General features: G+C 34.1%; 1 protein-coding gene across 1 annotated transcript in view; it reads left to right on the plus strand.

The window, feature by feature from the left end:
- Nucleotides 1–20768, plus strand: part of SP3 (Sp3 transcription factor) — a 63567-nt gene that overhangs the window by 39973 nt on the left and 2826 nt on the right. Inside the window, exons 5-6 of the mRNA XM_036876933.2 lie at nucleotides 9772–9964; nucleotides 19207–19403. Coding sequence (XP_036732828.2) covers nucleotides 9772–9964; nucleotides 19207–19403 — 390 coding nt within the window. The remainder of the gene's footprint in view (nucleotides 1–9771; nucleotides 9965–19206; nucleotides 19404–20768) is intronic.

Below are 20768 nucleotides of genomic sequence, written 5' to 3' on the forward strand. Positions count from 1 at the left end.
TATTTACATTCTTAGAGACACACAACACAACACAACACACACAGCCTCTCCCCTCCTGCTCCCCGCCAAGAAGATGGTTTTATCTACTGGGTGGGAGGTTAAAATCATACATGTTGTGTATTTACCCCCCTTCTTACTAAAGAAGATTTAAAAAACAAAAACTGTTTTGTCCCTAAATGTTTAGACTGGGAAGGTGTTTACTTATTGTAGTGATAGAATATTTAGAGGATTAGGTGATAACAATGTAAACTACTGTAGTATCCAGTTTATATTTATATAACAGTTCCCAGTTAAATGCTTACCATTTTTCATGAATATGTTACTTCAGTTCATCTTCAGTTGTCTATAAAAGTGGATCTACTCTTAGGATGAATGTGTGGTACTGTTAGGATTTGAACAGGGAGAGTAGAGATAGCTGCTTTTAACAAATGACTTTTCTTACTTAGCAGTATCCTTTTTGGTATTATTTTAACCTAGGAAGTGATGAAAGAAAACAGTGTTTTCTTTTTTCTTTTTTTGTTAACTTTAGAGTAACTTTAATCTTTTTTTAATCTGAAGAAGAGAGGAAAAGTTGTCTCTCAACTAGTTTGTGAGGGAAAGGAGGAGCCTTAGGAAAGAGTACTCCCTGCCGTAATATCTTATATATTGATGTTTATCTTTCATAGTTATTCTGAACTTCTTATCTGTGACATGGAAGATTTTATCTGTGAGGTTCCTAAAATAAGTCCTTTGTGAGAGTGGGAAGCAACAAGGGAGATTTTCCCAGATTTAAAATCATGCTAAAAAACATAACATTAAATTTACTATCTTAACCATTTTTTAAGTGTACAATTCAGTTGTGTTAGGTATATTCAAACTTGTGCAACAGATCTCTAGAACTTTTCATCTCTCAAAACTGAAACTCTGTACCTATTCCCCTCTTCCTTCTCCCTGCCCCTTAAGCAACAACCTTTCTGTTTTCTGTTTCTGTGATTTTGATTACTTTATATACTTCATAGTAGTAGAATCATAATTTAACCTTTTGTGGCTGGCATATTTCACTTAGCATAATACTCTCAAGGTTCATCCCTATTGTAGCAGGTAACAGGATTTCATTCTTTTTTAATGCTGCACAATATTCCATTCTATATACATATAACATTTTAGAAAATCCTTCCCAGAGTTTTAAAGTCACATTAATTTCATATGATCAAACTACAATTAAAATGATATATTCATATGTAAGGAGGATAACCTAAAGCTGCTATTCCTGGGAAGTAGCAATGATGGGGAACTGGTCTTCAGTAGTACTTGTAACATGATTTTGAATAATTATCTTTGTCTTCTGTTCTCATGCCGTCCATTTTCAACTGTGTGACTGGAGGCAAACTGCTTAACCTCTTTGTTTTCTCTTCAGAAAAGCAGGGCAAAAATACCTTAAGTCATTTGGGAACATGAAGTAAGTTAATGTATGCTAAGTGCTTATAATAATGCCTACAAGTAGTAAATCTTATATGCTAGTTATCATCACCACCACCTGAGTAGAACAGTGTTACCTTAACAGGGACTTATTTAATACTTCAGATTAAATAAAGTGAAGTTAATATTTCACTCTTTACAGTGTATTAATTGTAAATCACATGGTCTTTTCTAATTTATTTGTGGTATGACTGATGTTTTCTACAAGGCATATTAAAAAATTCTTTTTTAGTTCATGTGTGTATATTATAAAAGCTCATATTATTTAGACTTACTTGGAAGAATAATACTATAATGAATAATCTCCAGTTGGGTAGAAAAGCTTTGAAGTTAACTCGAAAAACTGCTATTAAAAAAATGGGGATTTTAAAAAGATAAGTAGATATGAAATTAAAGGTTAATTTTAAGTGGGGGAGTGATAGCAATCATAGAAGAGTAATGATCCAAATGTAAGGAGATAGGGTTTGTGGGAAAGATTGCTTCATGTTAAAAGCAGAGGTAATACATGTATATTTTTTATATGTGGTAAAGGAATAAAAGTTGGTTTTAAAATCCTCCTCTAAAGTGTTAACTTAGTTTGATTAAACTAGCAAGGTTATATTTTTTAGGAATCTATGTTTATAATATAAAACTGTGCCCTTGAAAGAACAATTAGAAAAAAACGTCTTTTGTACCTCTGAAATATCCATAGGAATCAAAATAGTTATGAATATGCAGATCTAATTAAAATAATACATTGGATCTTATAGGATTATCCTGTAATTCTGTTTAGGTGGGTTTTTTTTCTTATTGCAGGTGAAACTGATTAAAGGGAAAATGTAAATAAAATAAACTTAGACTCAAATGAAGTAATTTCATCAGTGCTCAAAAAATTGAAGGCAGAGTATGAAAGCCTTTAATAAGAACAACAAAATCCTAATGATATGCTATTGATAAAGGAGAATGTCTCATTTTATCAACAGTACTGTAATTCATATTTATCTAGTGTTAGTTATTTCAATTAAATACGCACATTCCAGACTTGATAAGAATTTATCTTAAATATTCTTTTAGCGCTATTGATAAATAATTAGCAACTTAGTCTTAGGAGGAAGCATTTAGCATTTTCTTCTGGCAGTATTTTTAATAGAAAGCTAGACATATCCTGAGTTTTATAACACCTAACTAATATTGATTACACAGATTGCCATTGGTGCCTTCACTGATTCCATGTCAGCCGTGTTTGTGTTTATATGTGATATGCTTGGTCTTCATGTGCTTTCAGTGTGCTGCTGTGTATTACTGTTCATATATGTGCTCAGATTAAATGGATTTATACTTTCTGGTTTTAACTGAATAAACTTCAAAGTGGACAAGTGGCTTTAGTGTTCATAAAAGAAACTAGGGATTGAGTAGAAAAGAAAATACTGCTGAAAAACAAGAAAATGACAGGGTAAACACTCTGCATCTGCTATTAATAATGTGGATCCTCACCCTAAATATTTCGTTGTGATGTACTGTCTGATATTGAACAATTAAGCAATTTCACAAACTTGTTTAATTTGCTCAATAAAACAATTAAAATTGTCTATCATATATCTATTTGTGTTATATATTATTTCATAGTCAATTAGAGTGATAGTACATGTGTATGCTTGCTTAATAAACACATTTATGAAATGCATGTTCACAACTTTACTAATAGTGTCAAATCATCAGTAAGATTTGGAGACTGCTGGCTTCATCCTCTTCCTAATCCACAAAAGCTGCCAAACTCTTTGAAAGTCAGCAATGCTTCATAGTAGTGGCTATGGGAAGCTGGTTCCTTCTGAACCCTCACCACCACACTCCTGTACCCCAGGAGATTGTATTTCTATCACATTCTTTCCTGTTTTGGTATTTCTCTACTTAAAAAGTGCTAATATGTTAAGCTATATCTTACTATAATTTTGTGTTTGTGCATTGGCTAATAAAAGAAAATTAGTCTTCATAACTATGTTGTTTGTGTGTGTGTGTTTCATCATGTCAAGTCCAATTCCCTCTCTTTTTCTTCAACTCTTGTCCAGGAAGTTTTTTTTCATTTATATATCCCTTTCACAAACTTGTTTTATTGGGGTAGGCCTTGAAAACAGCTAAAATCATTCTGAGATAAAGAGTAGACGTAATAAGAAAAAGCACTGTTAAGTGTTAGTTCATAAAGTTAAATGTGTATGTAGATCTCCTTGAGAATTTCTATTTCTATTGCTTATATTTTTGGCATTTAAACTTGTTTTTCCTCAAGTACAGAAAGTCAAGTATAAATAGGCATATTCATTTTTTATATTGCTAGTGTATGTTACGCAGGTATTGCTGCTGAATATAAAGGCTAATTTATGTTATTTTAGGTACTCTTACGTGTTAAATCTTATCTTTGTGGGCTAGCTTAGGAATTTAGTGCCATGTTTATAATGCTTGATTTCCCAACGGAACTCTTTGACAGAGTTATATGTACCTGTTTTCCAGTTCATCTCTTTGCGTGCATCTTGAAGCTCCTGTCTGCAGGATTGTGTCCTCACTGCTCTCCTAAAACAGCTGTTGTCAAAATCGCCAGTGGTTACCACATTGTTACATGCAAAATTCATTTTAGTCCTCATTTTACTTATCAAGCGTTTTGACACATAAGATTATGGTCTTGAAATGATTTCTTCTCTCGGTTTCTAGACACCAGTTTCCTCCTGTCTCGTTGGCTTTTTTTTTTAATCTCCTCTACTTGTTAACTTTGAAGAGACCCAGGGTTTCCTATCTACATTCCATTCCAGGCGACTCTTAACCAACTATGTGCATGATGCCCAAATTTGTATCTACAGGCATACTTCCTACCTGAACTTGGGACTCATCCATCAACTGCCTCATCACCACCATCATTTGCATATTTCATAGGCACCTCAAAACTTTCATATCCAGAAATAGGCCCCTTATTGGCCCCCTCTGCCACAATCTTTCCTACCTCCATTCTACCCTATCACAGTTAGTGGCAACTCCATCTTTCTAGTTGCTCAGGATATACACCTAAGAGTTGTTTTTAACTCCTTTATGGTTCTCACACTTTACATAAAACTGCATTATCAAATCTGTTAGTAAATGTCTTTGAAGTTACCTACATAATACTTATTGACTCTGACCAATTCTTACCACTGCCTTATCAACCTAGTTTTAGGCCACTGCCATCATTTGATTGGTAATCACAGCAGCCTTCTAATTTAATTAGTCTTCTACTTCTGCTCTTGTCTCCCATCAGGTCTCCTTAACACAGCATCCAGAGTGATGCTGGATTTATTTTAATAAAGTGTAATTTAAATTATGTCACTCCTCTACTCTTAATCCCTCACTGACTTCCCTCACTTTGAATAAAACATAAAGTCCTTAAATGGTCTGTGAGGTAATACAGAGTGTATAACATAATATATGATCTTATTCTCTCCCCACGTTCACACATTTTTACCTCTGAGATCTTAATCACTTAGTGCTCTTACTCCATATGCATTCCATTCTAGCCTCACAGGTCTTCTTGCTTTTTCCTGAACACACCAAGCATACATCCATCTTGCTTTTCCTTCTGCCTGGAGTACTTTCCCCCACCTTGCTTTCTCCTTTGACTCCTTCAGGGTCAAATGTCACTGTATCAGCAAAGCTTTATCTGACCACTCTATTTAAAACAGCAGTACTTCACTTACTTCCTGTCCCTCCTTACCTTACTTTTTTCCCATAACACTTCACCACTTCCTAAAATACTATAAATTTACTTGTTTGTTCTGTCTTCTCGCAGCTAAAGACTAAAGTTAGTTAAAGGCATGAACTTAACACATTTAACTGTTTTGTCCTTACATCCTAAAACAGTGACTGGCACATTATTGTCAAGTATTTGTTGAGTATCTAACATTATATTCTAAACTTCAAACTGTGGACTGAATTTTTTTGGAGCACCCTCATCTTAAGGTTTTTTAATTTTAATTCTTATGTTGAGGGAAGGGACTAGTTGATAACATAGGAACTAGAGATGAAGCCACAACAAAATAAGTTGATTTTTTTTAACAGAGTTCCTAAATAATCTCCTGTAGATTACTTTTAAAATTTTTATTTGGAATAATCTTTATGTTGATGTAAAATATGTACCATATGTGTATAACTTGATGGATTTTTATAAAATGTCACATAGGAAAAATTACAACCCAGATCAAGAAATAAGATATTACCAGCAACTGAGCAATCTCCCTGTACCCTGTCCTTACCCTTCTTAAAGGTAGGCAATCACCTTAGAGTAGTTTTGCCCATTGTTTTGAGCTTTATATAAATGAAATTCATGTACATATATATAAAGAGAAAGTCTCTGTGTATGTGTGTGGCTTCTTTTGTTTAAAATTATATTTGTGGCATTCATTCCTGTTGCATATAAATTGTTAATTTTCATTATTACATACACCATTGTATGACTGGATCATGAATTATTTTCCATTACTATATTAGTGGATATATGACTTGTCTACAATTTAGGGTGTATTTTTGGTGTCATGTGTATGCATTTCTGTTGGAGTAGAATTGCCTGGGTTATAGAGTATACATAGGTTCAGCTTTAGAAAATGTGGTCAGAAGATTGTTCAAAGTTGCTACATAGGTTTACACACCCACTAACAATGTGGGGGAGTTTCAGTTGCTCTACTACTTTGCCATTTTGGTGGGTGTGTAGGATATCTCATTGTGATTGTAATTTTTATTTTTCTGATTAATGATAAATGTTGAGTCTCTTTTCATGCTTTATGGGCCATTTTTTATTGATTATTACTTCCCCTTCTTCTGAGCCTTATGAACGAAGAAATTTCGAAGAATAACTAGGTACCATGTAGGATACTAATATAAAACACTAAAAATGTTTTCCTATCTACACAAAGATACTGAGGAAGATGTAAACTTGACTGCCTGGTACTGAAGACTTCTTTTTAAAGTGTTTGTATTAAATTGCTATGTAGTTGGCAAAGGGGAATTATTATTTAGGATTTACTAGATTAATTGTATAATTTAAGATTCTAAAAAGCATCCCAGATGTGTATGAGCAAGTGAAATGATTAAACAATGAGTATGACACTTGTTGGACATTTAATTTGTTCTCTTCAGTGAACACTTTATAGTCTTGTACATACGAACTGACTCTTAATTTTATAAAAATCTTCTCTTTATGTGTTATTTGCAGAATGAGCATAGAAAAATAGAGGGCAAAGCATTTCCAGGTAGATTATTACTTATATTGGAGGTTCCTCCTTAGGGAAGGTTTATTCATTTAGTCAGATTGTATTTTCTGAGCACTTTTGAGTGAAGCATTCACTATCTAAAGGGATGTATAAACCAATAAATAGAGTTAGTTCTACCATATGCATGTAGAAAGGAGGTGCGTTTAAACTAGTCTTGAAGGATAATTAGAGGTTAGTTAGATGAAAAAGCTAGAAAACAGTCCAGGCAAGAGGCACATACAAGTGTGTGACATTGAGAAAGGCCGTGTTCTGAAAATGAGAATGTCTGTTTTAATACTGAAATTTGCAAAGGTTGGGGCCGGATTGAGAATGTTCTTGAATACCAAGTTAATGAATTTGGACTTTATATTTTAAAAAAATAGAGACTTAGTGCAAGGATTGAGTGAGGAAAGTGATGCCATTAGACTTTTATTAAATAAGAAAATTATGGAAGCTGTGTAGAAGATGGATTGGTAAAAAGAGAGAGGGAAATGAGGGACTGGGAATGGACTGACAGGACTCACCTGAAGTTGATAGTTTGAGCAGTTAAGTGGCTTATAATATTAACTAAAGGGGATGCAAGGAGACTTGTGTGGACAAGATGTGTTCAATTTGGATATGTCTGTGTTGTATTTAGGTTAAATAAGAAAGCTAAGTTGTAGGTACCCATGTCCATGCCACATTATTTAAACATATTTTGTAGGTAGTAAGAGAATTAGCAATAGGAGCAGGAACTTCCTATAATATCTTTATCCCCTTAGGTTGCATTTCATTCTTACCCTTTCTCATTAGTTTTTTGTTGTTGTTGATTTCTATGCTGTCTTTAAATCTTCTGCCTCTTGAGACTAGATTATCCATTCTTGCTGGTAGTATTTTTGTCCTCCTTTTTTCCTGCTGTCTTGTCACAAATAGTATAAGGCCAGCAGCTTTAAAAACATCTGATAAAATTCCTCATTTTATGGGCTTAAATTTTATCCAGCTCTGGATATGGGAAATCCATATGCTACATCTTTTATCTAACTTGTGAAAGCTAGTACTGTGCAATGTTTGTGCAAGAACTTAAATGTCATATGATGCAAGGTATACACCTGATGATAAAAGAACAAGGTCAATACTCATTTATTTTGTGTATTTGGAGGAATTTTATACTCTTCATCCTGTCACTGAGGAAATAAGAAAGCAATTTCCCTTTAATTTCCAACTATCGAATTCTCTCTGTATCTGGGGTTTAGCACTTTTGGTAGCACGTAGTAGGTAGTTATTGGATGAATGAATGTGCCTGTGTCTCTTCCATGTAATACAGGAAGAGGTGGCTGTGCTCCATCAGCTAAACCTGTAAGAGTTCTGGATCATCTCCTCATGACTTCTTAGGGACTTAACTCCTGTTTTCAGTCTCTCCCCCTGTAATGAATCTGTCTCGCAAGCATTTAAACATGTTCAAGTCTTTCCTCTCTTTAAAAACAAAACTAAACACTCTTTCCTCTCTCTTTTGTTTGATCCCCTTAAGCTTTTACTGACATGTTTTTGTCTCTCTCGAGCCAGATTTCTTGATAAACTTATTTGTGTTATTAAATACTTTCTCAGTTCTTGTTCACTTTCTTAGCTTCTTGAATCTGCCGTATTTGATGTTGACCACTTCCTGTCTTTTCTTTCTTTAATGTAGCACATTTTTCTGGGTACTCCTTAACTTTGCAGGTTCTCCCTCTTCTGCCTGTTCCTTAAATGTTTGTATTCCTCAGAGGCCACTGTTCTCATTCTACTCATAATCCCTGAGTGGTCTAAACTCCTCCTTTAGATTGACGCTATCACTGTGTATATACTGATTACCTGTGTATCTCCAGCACATGCCTGTTTTTCTGAGCTCCAGACCTATAGGTCCGGCTTCTTTACTTCTGTGTCTCACAAACAGTTCACCTGTGAACTCCTCACCTTCAACTCATTAACTATCTTTCTTTACCTCCACCTGAACTTCATCCATTTTTTCTTATCTCAGTGAATGGCATCACCATATAATTCTGTTCCTCCAGCCAGAGTTCCCTCTTCTTCCCATTCCCACCCCCCACCCCCCCTACCTGCCATTCTTTGTTGTGATTATTCTAATAAACTAGTTTTCAACTCTTTGAGCATTTCTCTTAATTGTTGGTTGTACATTACAGTTTTCATTAGTATAAATTCAGGAGTTACTGAGCACATTTGATTTTTTTAGGCTATTTTTGTACCAATTACTGATTAATATCAACCTAAAATAATAAAAGAATAAGATTTTAGTTTACATGATTCAAAATAAAAATTTGTGGAAATTTATGTTTTACCAAAGATGGTTATATTCAGTATTTCTTGTAAATCATGTATTATTTCTTTAAACAATAATCAGTTCTCTGAAATGAAAAAAACCTCATAGTTCCACATAGAAAGTGATGTATCATTATTGATATAAATAAATATGTTTGGCTCTGTTGAGAAAATGATGTAACTTCTTGCCATATCCACTCTTCTTCACCATCACATGCTCATTTTATTTCTCAGTCTGCTTTAAAAATAGAAACTCTCTCATACTTCCATACTTCCATCCACCTGGTGGTGTGGCCATTGTGGTTGGTTAATGTAGTAATAATTGACTTTAAAGCTTAAGTCTGTGAGTAACAGATTCAAGTGAATGACATCTTCTTTTGCATTCACATAATACCTACAGAAAGGCATAGTTTAACAAGTTATGACAGGTTTAAGGCAGTAGAATTTGTTCTTATGAATTGACTACTGAATTTATTGACTAATTGAAAAATTATAATTGAAGTTGCAGATTATTATGACTTTTTACCCAAAAAAATTTTTTTAGTGAACTTTTAACAAGCAAGTTCTCATGCTGGCTTTGTTCTCTTTTTGGCTTAATCTGATATTTAGAATAAAATAGATTGTTTCAGAAGCATAAGCAATAAGGAGCAATGATTTTGCTCTACAAAAATGATTTTTGACTTTTATACATAGTATTTACTTTACCTTAGAGATGCTCAGATCTCATACTATCTTTTTGGGCCAGTGGGCTGCTTCTCATTTGCATTTGTTTTTTCTTTAGATATTAGGATCAAGGAAGAAGAGCCTGATCCTGAAGAGTGGCAGCTCAGTGGTGATTCTACATTGAATACCAATGATCTAACACACTTAAGAGTACAGGTGGTAGATGAAGAAGGGGACCAACAACATCAAGAAGGAAAAAGACTTCGGAGGGTGGCTTGCACCTGTCCCAACTGTAAAGAAGGTGGTGGGAGGTATGCACACATGAAAACATCCTTTTTTTTTTCTTTTAAGACTGCTAATATATCATTATCCTAATTTTTGAAATTATTGCATGCCATGTCACTTAATCATGGGAAATTATTCATTACATGATCATTTTGTGTGTCTATATGTATGTGGCAGAAAAAGTTAGAGAACAAAATATATGAAATAGAATTCTCAGATCTAAGTGACTTTTTAAAATCTAAAATTAGTTTGCTTAAAATCAAAAGTTGATTCTTAGCTTGAGAATAGCAATTATATAAAAATAAGTTCAGAAGTCACTGATAAGAGTAATAAGCCTTAATAATGTAATTTTTAAAAGAAATAGAACTAATATTTTGATTCAGTGTTAAAAATAAACATTAAGACAAAACAGCACTATAGGAGTAAACTCAAAACAGACCAGTGAATTATATTAAACATGGATGGGTTAAACTTAGTAACTAAGAGATTGAGATTCAGATCATATTTCAGAAACATAAAATCCAGCCTTACATTGATTATAAGGGGCATCTCAAATAAATTGGCACAGGAATTTTGAAGATAGAGGAATGGGAAAGATTTATTAAGCAAATGTTAAAGAAAACCTGGATAGCAAATGTTAACTATCAGGCAAGGTAGGATTAAGGTGAAATCATCAAATAGATAGATAGGGATATATTTCTCAAGAATATGAAGTTTTCACCAGGAAGATTGAATAGTCTTGATGCCTTTTCCCCACAACTTTGAAATACATAGAATAAAGACTGATAGAACTCTAAAGATGTATTAACCAAATCTCTAGTCATAATAAAAGACTTTAATGTACTTCTCTCAGAAATACACTGTTGAAACATAAAAAATACTATTAGTACAGTTAATGAGCTTCATCTAGTAGAGGCTTTCTGTCTTTGAGTTGGTCTTACTGATTTTGCACATTGGCCAGCCTGTTTGCAGTAATAATAATGACTAATAACTGCTGACACTGAGCTTACTGTGTTCCAGACTCTTGTAAGTGAGGAATAGAGAGGTTGAATGACTCTTAAGGGCATACACAACTAGAATTTGTACCCAGTTTCTTACTCCAGAGCCTTAATCACTATGGCTGTACTGCTGATCTGCTTCTGTATCTGATCCTTTGATATTTGTATTTACTGGTAATTATTCACTTGTTTGAAATTTTATCTATTCTTTGAAATGTTTTGGTCTTTTTAAATAAGTATGGAGTTCTGGTTAGGCAATAACTTTTCTGAAATTCTCATTTTTAGGAGAACTTTCAAGACAATTGTTCTTGAAAATCATGTCTAATTGAGGGTCAAGACCTGGCCTTTTGTTTTATTTATTCTTTCCTTTAAAATGAAATCTTTTGAATTTCTCTTTATTGAACTAACATATGCTTGTAAAAATTCAAAAATACAGAAGAGTATTAAAAGAGTACCACAGTCCTGGCCCACTTCATGATAATCATTGTAACATTTTTGTATTTGTCCTTCCAGACTTTACATATATTTTTAAGTAGAGTCATCTTATTTTCACTGTTTTACATGTCTGCTCTTATTTTGAAAAATTTTGTGACCATATTTCCAAGTCTGTATAGAGTCTGCATCAGTTTTTTATGGCTGTAGAGTATTTTTACTGTACTGATGTATAAGAATTTAACATCTTCATGGGAAGTTTATTGTTGTCATGCTATTCGTTACACATCTTTACACATTTGTCTGATTATTCTTCAGTATATGTTGGCAGAAGTGGAATTATTGGATCAAAGGGGGGTTGCTGCTAGAAAGGCTATATCAATTTATACTTCCGCCAGTGGTATGTGAGAATATCTTCTTTCCCACATCCTTGGATTTTACCATTTTTTTTTATTATGTCTTGCATTGGTGTTTTTTTTTTTTTTTTAATTTTAAAATTTTATTTTGTTATCATTAATCTACAGTTACATGAAGAACATTATGTTTACTAGGGTCCCCCTTTCACCAAGTCCCCCCCACAAACCCCATTACAGTCACTGTCCATCAGCATAGTAAGATGTTGTAGAATCACTACTTGTCTTCTCTGTGTTGCACAGCCCTCCCCATTCCTCCCCCCCCACATTATACATGCTAACTGTAATACCCCCCTTTCTTCTTCCCTGCCATCGCTCCCTTCCCTCCCATTCTCCCCAGTCCCTTTCCTTTTGGTAACTGTTAGTCCATTCTTGGGTTCTGTGATTGTGCTGCTGTTTTGTTCCTTCAGTTTTTCGTTGTTCTTATGCTCCACATATGAGTGAAATAATTTGGTATTTGTCTTTCTCCGCCTGGCTTATTTCACTGAGCATAATACCCTCTGGCTACATCCATATTATTGCAAATGGTAGGATTGTTATCTTCTTATGGCTCAATAATATTCCATTGCGTATATGTACCACATCTTCTTTATCCATTCATCTACTGATGGACACTTAGGTTGCTTCCATTCCTTGGCTATTGTAAATAGTGCTGCGATAAACATAGGGGTGCATCTGTCTTTTTCAAACTGGGCTGCTGCATTCTTAGGGTAAATTCCTAGAAGTGGAATTCCTGGGTCAAATGGTATGTCTATTTTGAGCATTTTGAGGAACCTCCATACTGCTTTTCACAATGGTTGAACTAATTTACATTCCCACCAGCAGTGTAGGAGGGTTCCCCTTTCTCCACAACCTCGCCAACATTTGTTGTTAGTCTTTTGGATGGTAGCCATCCTTACTGGTACAAGGTGATATTTCATTGGGGTTTTAATTTGCATTTCTCTGATAACTAGCGATGTGGAGCATCTTTTCATATGTCTGTTGGCCATCTGAATTTCTTCTTTGGAGAACTGTCTGTTCTGCTCCTCTGCCCATTTCTTAATTGGATTATTTGCTTTTTGTTTGTTGAAGTGCGTGAGCTCTTTATATATTTTGGATGTCAACCCTTTATCGGATCTGTCATTTATGAATATATTCTCCCATACTGTAGGGTACCTTTTTGTTCTATTGATGGTGTCATTTGCTGTACAGAAGCTTTTCAGCTTGATATAGTCCCACTTGTTCATTTTTGCTTTTGTTTTCCTTGCCCGGGGAGATGTGTTCATGAAGTCACTCATGTTTATGTCCAAGAGATTTTTGCCTTATGTTTTTTTCTAAGAGTTTTATGGTTTCATGACTTACATTCAGGTCTTTGATCCATTTTGAATTTACTCTTGTGTATGGGGTTAGACAGTGATCCAGTTTCATTCTCTTACATGTAGCTGTCCAGTTTTTCCAGCACCATCTGTGGAAGAGACTGTTATTTCCCCATTGTATGTCCATGGCTCCTTTATCATATATTAATTGGCCATATATGTTTGGGTAATGTGTGGAGTCTCTATTCTGTTCCACTGGTCTGTGGCTCTGTTCTTGTGCCAGTACCAAACTGTCTTGATTACTATGGCTTTGTAGTAGAGCTTGAAGTCGGGGAGTGAGATCCCCCCCACTTTATTCTTCCTTCTCAGAATTGTTTTGGCTCTTTGGGGTCTTTGGTGTTTCTATATGAATTTTTGAACTATTTGTTCCAGTTCGTTGAAGAATGTTGTGGTAATTTGATAGGGATTGCATCAAATCTGTGTATTGCTTTGGGCAGGATGGCCATTTTGACCTTATTAATTCTTCCTAGCCAAGAGCATGGGATGAGTTTCCATTTGTTAGTGTCCTCTTTAATTTCTCTTAAGAGTGTCTTATAGTTTTCAGGGTATAGGTCTTTCACTTCTTTGGTTAGGTTTATTCCTAGGTATTTTATTCTTTTTGATGCAATTGTGAATGGAATTATTTTCCTGAATTCTCTTTCTATTGGTTCATTGTTAGTGTATAGGAAAGCCACAGATTTCTGTGTGTTATTTTGTATCCTGCAACCTTGCTATATCCTGATATCAGTTCTAGTAGTTTTGGAGTGGAGTCTTTAGGGTTTTTTATGTACAATATCATGTCATCTGCATATAGTGACAGTTTAACTTCCTCTTTACCAATTTGGATTCCTTGTATTTCTTTGTTTTGTCTAATTGCTGTGGTTAGGACCTCCAGTACTATGTTAAATAACAGTGGGGAGAGTGGGCATCGCTGTCTTGTTCCCGATCTCAGAGGAAAAGCTCTCAGCTTCTCGCTGTTCAGTATGATGTTGGCTGTGGGTTTTTCATATATGGCCTTTATTATGTTGAGGTACTTGCCCTCTATACCCATTTTGCTGAGAGTTTTTATCGTGAATGCATGTTGAATTTTGTTGATTGTTTTTTCAGTATCTATGGAGATGATCATGTGGTTTTTGTCTTTCTTTTTATTGATGTGGTGGATGATGTTGATGGATTTTCGAATGTTGTACCATCCTAGCATCCCTGGGATGAATCCCACTTGGTCATGGTGTATGATCCTCTTGATGTATTTTTAAATTTAGTTTGCTAATATTTTGTTCAGTATTTTTGCATCTACATTCATCAGGGATATTGGTCTGTAATTTTCTTTTTTGGTGGGGTCTTTGCCTGGTTTTGGTATTAGGGTGATGTTGGCTTCATAGAATGAGTTTGGGAGTATTCCCTCCTCTGCTATGTTTTGGAAAACTTTAAGGAGAATGGTATTATGGCTTCTCTGTATGTCTGATAAAATTCCGAGGTGAATCCATCTGGCCCGGGGGTTTTGTTCTTTGGTAGTTTTTTGATTACCGCTTCAATTTATTTGCTTGTAATTGATTTGTTTAACTTTTGTGTTTCTTCCTTGGTCAGTCTTGGAAGGTTGTATTTTTCTAGGAAGTTGTCCATTTCTTCTAGGTTTTCCAGCTTGTTAGCATATAGGTTTTCATAGTAGTCTCTAATAATTCTTTGTATTTCTGTGGAGTCTGTCATGATTTTTCCTTTCTCGTTTTTGATTCTGTTGATGTGTGTTGATTCTCTTTTTCTCTTAATAAGTCTGGCTAGAGGCTTATCTATTTTGTTTATTTTCTCAAAGAACCAGCTCTTGGTTTCATTGATTTTTGCTATTGTTTTATTCTTCTCAATTTTATTTATTTCTTCTCTGATCTTTATTATGTCCCTCCTTCTGCTGACTTTAGGCCTCATTTGTTCTTCTTTTTCCAATTTTGATAATTTTGACATTAGACTATTCATTTGGGATTGTTCTTCCTTCTTTAAGTATGCCTGGATTGCTATATACTTTCCTCTTAAGACTGCTTTTGCTGTGTCCCACAGAAGTTGGGGCTTTGTGTTGTTATTGTCATTTGTTTCCATATATTCCTTGATTTCTGTTTTAATTTGTTAGTTGATCCATTGATTATTTAGGAGCATGTTGTTAAGCCTCCATGTGTTTGTGAGCCTTTTTGTTTTCTTTGTACAATTTATTTCTAGTTTTGTACCTTTGTGGTCTGAAAAGTTGGTTGGTAGAATTTCAGTGTTTTTGAATTTACTGAGGCTCTTTTTGTGGCCTAGTATGTGGTCTATTCTGGAGAATGTTCCATGTGCACTTGAAAAGAATGTGTATCCTGTTGCTTTTGGATGTAGAGTTCTATCAGTGTTTATTAGGTCCATCTGGTCTAGTGTGTTGTTCAGTGCCTCTGTGTCCTTACTTATTTTCTGTCCGGCGGATCTATCCTTTGGAGTGAATGGAGTGTTTAAGCCTCCTAAAATGAATGCATTGCATTCTATTTCGTCCTTTAGTTCTGTTAGTATTTGTTTCACATATGCTGGTGCTCCTGTGTTGGGTGCATACATATTTATACTGGTTATATCCTCTTGTTGGGCTGAGCCCTTTATCGTTATGTAATGTTCTTCTTTATCTCTTGTTACTTTCTTTGTTTTGAAGTCTATTTTGTCTGATACTAGTAGTGCAACACCTGCTTTTTTCTCCCTGTTGTTTGAATGAAGTATGTTTTTCTGTATCTCTTGACTTTTAGTCTGTGCATGTCTTTGGGTTTGAGGTGAGTTTCTTGTAAGCAGCATATAGGTGAGTCTTGGTTTTTTATCCATTCTATTACTCTGTGTCTTTTGATTGGTGCATTCAGTCCATTTACATTTAGGGTGATTATTGAAAGATACGCACTTATTGCCATTGCAGGCTTTAGATTCGTGGTTACCAAAGGTTCAAGGTTATCTTCTTTAGTATCGGGTTTTGTAATTTTTTAAAACCTTTAAAGTCTGACAGAAGAACAATACTCAATAATGTTTTTATTTAGTATATTTTTTTACTTTGTGAAACTGAATGTTTTTTTGGTGTGTTATTTTACCATTTTGAAATTTCTTTTGTGAATCTCTTAATTTGTGTTTATCATATGTACAGGTATTTTTCCCCCAGTTTTTTACATTGCCCTTCAGCTTTGTAGGTGGTTTGCAAAATGCAGTTACAGAAGTGAAGAAAGAATTATTTACATCAAGTTTGCAAACTTTTTTTTAGCACAGAATTTTTAGCTGGATATTCTTTATGGGATGTCTTGTTTATCATGCTATTATGTCTTTTCTATCCCAAGGATTATAAAAGTGTTCACATTTATTTTTCCTAGAACTTCCATAAGTTCATTTTTTAAAAACTTACTTTTTTTAGGCAATCAAAATTGAAACTCTTAAGGAAAAAAATACATTGTTTCTTAGAGCTCATTTGAACCAAATTCAACCAGTATATGCATGGTAAGCACAATTGTATCATTGATAATCGCTACGCCTAATTGATAGAAGCATAACATATAGAGTAAACCCAAAATATTCCAAAATGTTCTGCAAAGGTGTAAGAGAGGTGGTATTTAAAATATTTTAGAATAATGCACTTTTTTCTCAACCATATTCTTAAAATGAAAAAGAAGAATCTGTGTTAGGTGGCGTCTTTAGAGAACTAAATTTCATTTGTTTACCTTCTTGGAGAAGGTGTAAAATATAATTAGGTGTCAAAAATTGTATCCATTTGAGCATCTAGCCAGTTCCAACCATCAGCCTTCAGAAACTTTTGCTGTAGTGGAAGAAAAAAATAATTTTAATAAAATTAGTTCTTAAAGGCATTAGTGTTATGTAGGTTTTGTGTCAAACATCAATCAATATTTTAATAAGTTACTCTGAAAAATCCATTTTCTTTCCTGTCAACATTTCAGTTCGGGTCCTGTTTGTCCCACCCCAAGCAAAAGAAAAACTTGATTTGCTTAACTTTATTCTTAATCCCTTTACTGAGAGTTTAGCTTTATTTATTCTGTGTCACTCTATCTTGACATTAAATTGTTGGGAACAAGTTTAGGCATTCCAGAATAGAAACTTAAAATTATTAGTTTTTCCAGGTTATATAATAGTTATTAGTTGTTTGATTATTAAAGTCAAGAAAAAGACTTGGGGCTTAAATCTTTTATTACTTGAAGTTTGTTGAGAAATTTACTTTGGTTCTCTTCATTCCTTCCTTCACATCACATTATCATAAATCCCTATCTAGCATATCTAGGTCTTTTCTTGAATAAAATATCCTTTTTAAATAAAAACTTGGACCTGGGTATTGGGTTTTTCCCTTAAATTATATATTTGTGTGTGCCACTGTCCCCATTTTTTTCTTTCTTAGATTTCTGTCCCATTTTCAAACAGTATTTCTTGTTTTCCTATAATTTAGTTGAAAATACCATTCCTGGCTTCTTGGTTCTTTGAGAACCCAGATGGATTTGTTGTAATTTGTCACAATCTTGAGCTTTGTTAGTGCTCTCAAGGTAAATAAGTTAATAAAGTAGCACTTTTGTGTTTATAAAAAAAACATTGACTCACCTGAGTGGTAGGCTTAGAAAAGAGGTAAGAAATCATGAGTACAAGAGTGAACTGAATTGGGTCTCTGTGAAATTGCTATGGTGAACACTGTATGTAAAATTGATTTGTATACCAGTAGCCACAAACATTACTTTTTATCTTTGGGCTATTTAAGAATAAAATCTAATTAAATTAAAAAGCTACATTAAATGGAAACAATATTGGCTTTGGTTAAGACTTTTGGCATTGCAGGTGAGCCAGAAAAATCTGTTTCACTCAACACAGCTCTTTGAAGAGAGTTGTAGAAATTGGGGGTGGACTGGAGCAGAAACTAGAATTGTGTAGATTATGACGTCCTTGCCCTTGAGACAACAGCATGACTCCTCCTTGTCTTTACTTATGCTATTCCTCTGCCTGGAATGCCTTCCCTCCTTTCTATCTAAATCCTACCCACCTCCTCCACGAAGCCTTCTCTAACTACTGGAGCCCACATTGATGTCTCCCTGTTCAGAACACCTATGGCATCTTACAGCCAGCACTGCACCGTTTAGCACTGTTTGTCCTATGGCAATTTCACATGCTACTGAGTGTGAGTACATTAAAATATAAATGTGGGGAAATAATGCATTTTTTTTCCTGTCAACATTTCAGGTGTCTGTAGTATTTTCTGTAGTATTAATGCTATTTGAATATCAGTTGTAGAATCAAAGAGTTTTCTTTTTGCTTAGGCTAAGATACCTGTGTTAACTCATCTAATAAGCCACATACCTCCCAAACCCTGTTCTTGGTATCAAATACTGAAATGGAGCAAATGTTAAATTTTGTGCTGTGGAGAAACTGTATTTTATTATATCTCTCATGTGTAATTTTGGGTTTCTTTGCATGGTTAGTATGAAGGGAATTTTAATACGATAAGTTTGATTTATATTATATATAATATATATTATATATATAGCTTCTTTAGTACTAAGACAATAGCTTTGTCTAGATTTTTTTATTTCTTCAAGTGTGTGTGCAGGGTGTGGACATACAAATATATGAATAAATATGCTTAAATCATGTTGAAGTCTGCTTAAGGTGCTTACCTACCTTTTAATTCTGTGATTATTTAGGCATTCACTCTTGGTTTATTTACTTTTTAAATTGGCTGACATCATGACTCTGAGAAGACTAGTTTCTCATACAACTGATTTCAACTGATGGGGCTTATGTATAGAATTTGTGAATAGTTCTGACAATGATAAATAGCCTTATTGTATATTCTTTCTGATGTCCTTTTAGATTATATAATTTTTGAGCATATTTATATTAGGACACTGATCCCATTAATCCTATAGTAAAATTAATAACTTAAGACTTTAAAGTTTCAAATATAAAAATTTTATTTAAATTGATTTTACATGGTCTTGGTTTCTGATTGACCTCATGGTGATGTCTTCTATTTAAATTTCAACATGGGGATATATGATATAACTGGTAATATCCATTTGAGTATTTTCATGTAAGTATATATTCTGTGTGTGTTTTTTAGAGGTACCAATCTTGGGAAGAAGAAGCAACACATTTGTCATATACCAGGATGTGGTAAAGTCTATGGGAAGACCTCACATCTGAGAGCACATCTGCGTTGGCATTCTGGGGAGCGTCCTTTTGTTTGTAACTGGATGTTCTGTGGTAAAAGATTTACTCGAAGTGATGAGTTACAGAGGCACAGAAGAACACATACAGGTTACTAATACTTACTTTTAACAGACAAAAGTAATTATAGGGCTACGTACTGCCTGGAAAGTTTTTTTCAGCACATCTTACTTGAAAGGACTCTTAAAAATATGACCAATTACATCGAATTTTTGTCTTTAGTAATATCAGTTTAAAAACAATAATTCCAGACAAGCTGGTATGGATTATCTTGTAAAATAATGATTTATTTTATGCAGACTTTAGTTAGCTTTTTTTTTTTAAGTTAGTTTAGGTGGTTACCTTTTCGGTTTTGTTTTGACATTACTGGATTTCTTAATCCAAATTTATGCTATTACTGTGTTAACCTTCTAAATAGTTGTCTGCTTCTACTCTTGATCTGTCTTATTTATCCTCCTCTTTAACACTATAATAAAGAGTGATTCCTTTCTTATAAATTCAAGCATTTCACCTTTTCTCTTGTTTTGATATCTGTGAGGTAAGCAAAAGACTTTTCATCGAGGAATAGCCAAGGCATTGTTGATACCATAGCATTTAATTATTTTTACATGGTGTTGTGTGGTTGGAATGACCCAGCCTTTTAATATATCTTAGAGCTAGTTTTCTCCTGCTACCATGTAATGATCAAAGTGTTCAGTCTGTGCCCAACACTGAAGAATTGAAAAATATATAATGTATATACAATCTCTAGAGAACTTAGAAGAAAGAAGTTGGTGAAATGGAGGACAGTATGGATTTCTAAATCTTCTAGATCCGAATTCAAATCCAAGTTCTCTGTTAGATGAAGCAAATAACCTGATTCTCCTTTTACACCTCTGACACTGGCTTTAAATGTATAAAATAAACTGAAGTGCATAGTAGTACATAGGTGCTCTACTTGTTTTAGTTTCTGTCTCATCAGGTAGGTAGTCAGGTGAGCATAACTGGTTTGAAACTAAAACAAACAATACAAGAAAGTAGATAAAGTATGCTCAGAAGCAAGGTCATGATTGCTTGGGATAGTAAGACATTTTGGGGCAATGAGCTGGGTGGGTTAGGAGACCTTAAAGGCTCTATAACAAAATTTTCCCTTGAAATTTCATTAGCAGGATGTAAAAATAATGTAAAAAGAAAGAAAAGGTCTATATGATTAAATAAGTGTAGGAAACTCTGGATTAAAGCGGGTTACTATAGTACTTTCAAGGCAGCACCTTTTAGGTTTTTTTTAAATGAATGTTTAATTTTTAAAATTGAATCTTAGCACCATGCATCTCAGAAGTTGGGGGATGGTAGTGTGTGTGTAGCGAATTGTACCATTTGCTGTGGAGCATCTCAGAACTAATTCTCTAGTTCTCTTCCAAGAGGAACTTTGGGAAATATCTTCCTAAAAGAATAGAATAGTATGTGAATAGAAGA

Source organism: Manis pentadactyla, chromosome 6 (genome assembly GCF_030020395.1).
Source record: "Manis pentadactyla isolate mManPen7 chromosome 6, mManPen7.hap1, whole genome shotgun sequence".
Classification (NCBI taxonomy): Eukaryota; Metazoa; Chordata; class Mammalia; order Pholidota; family Manidae; genus Manis; species Manis pentadactyla.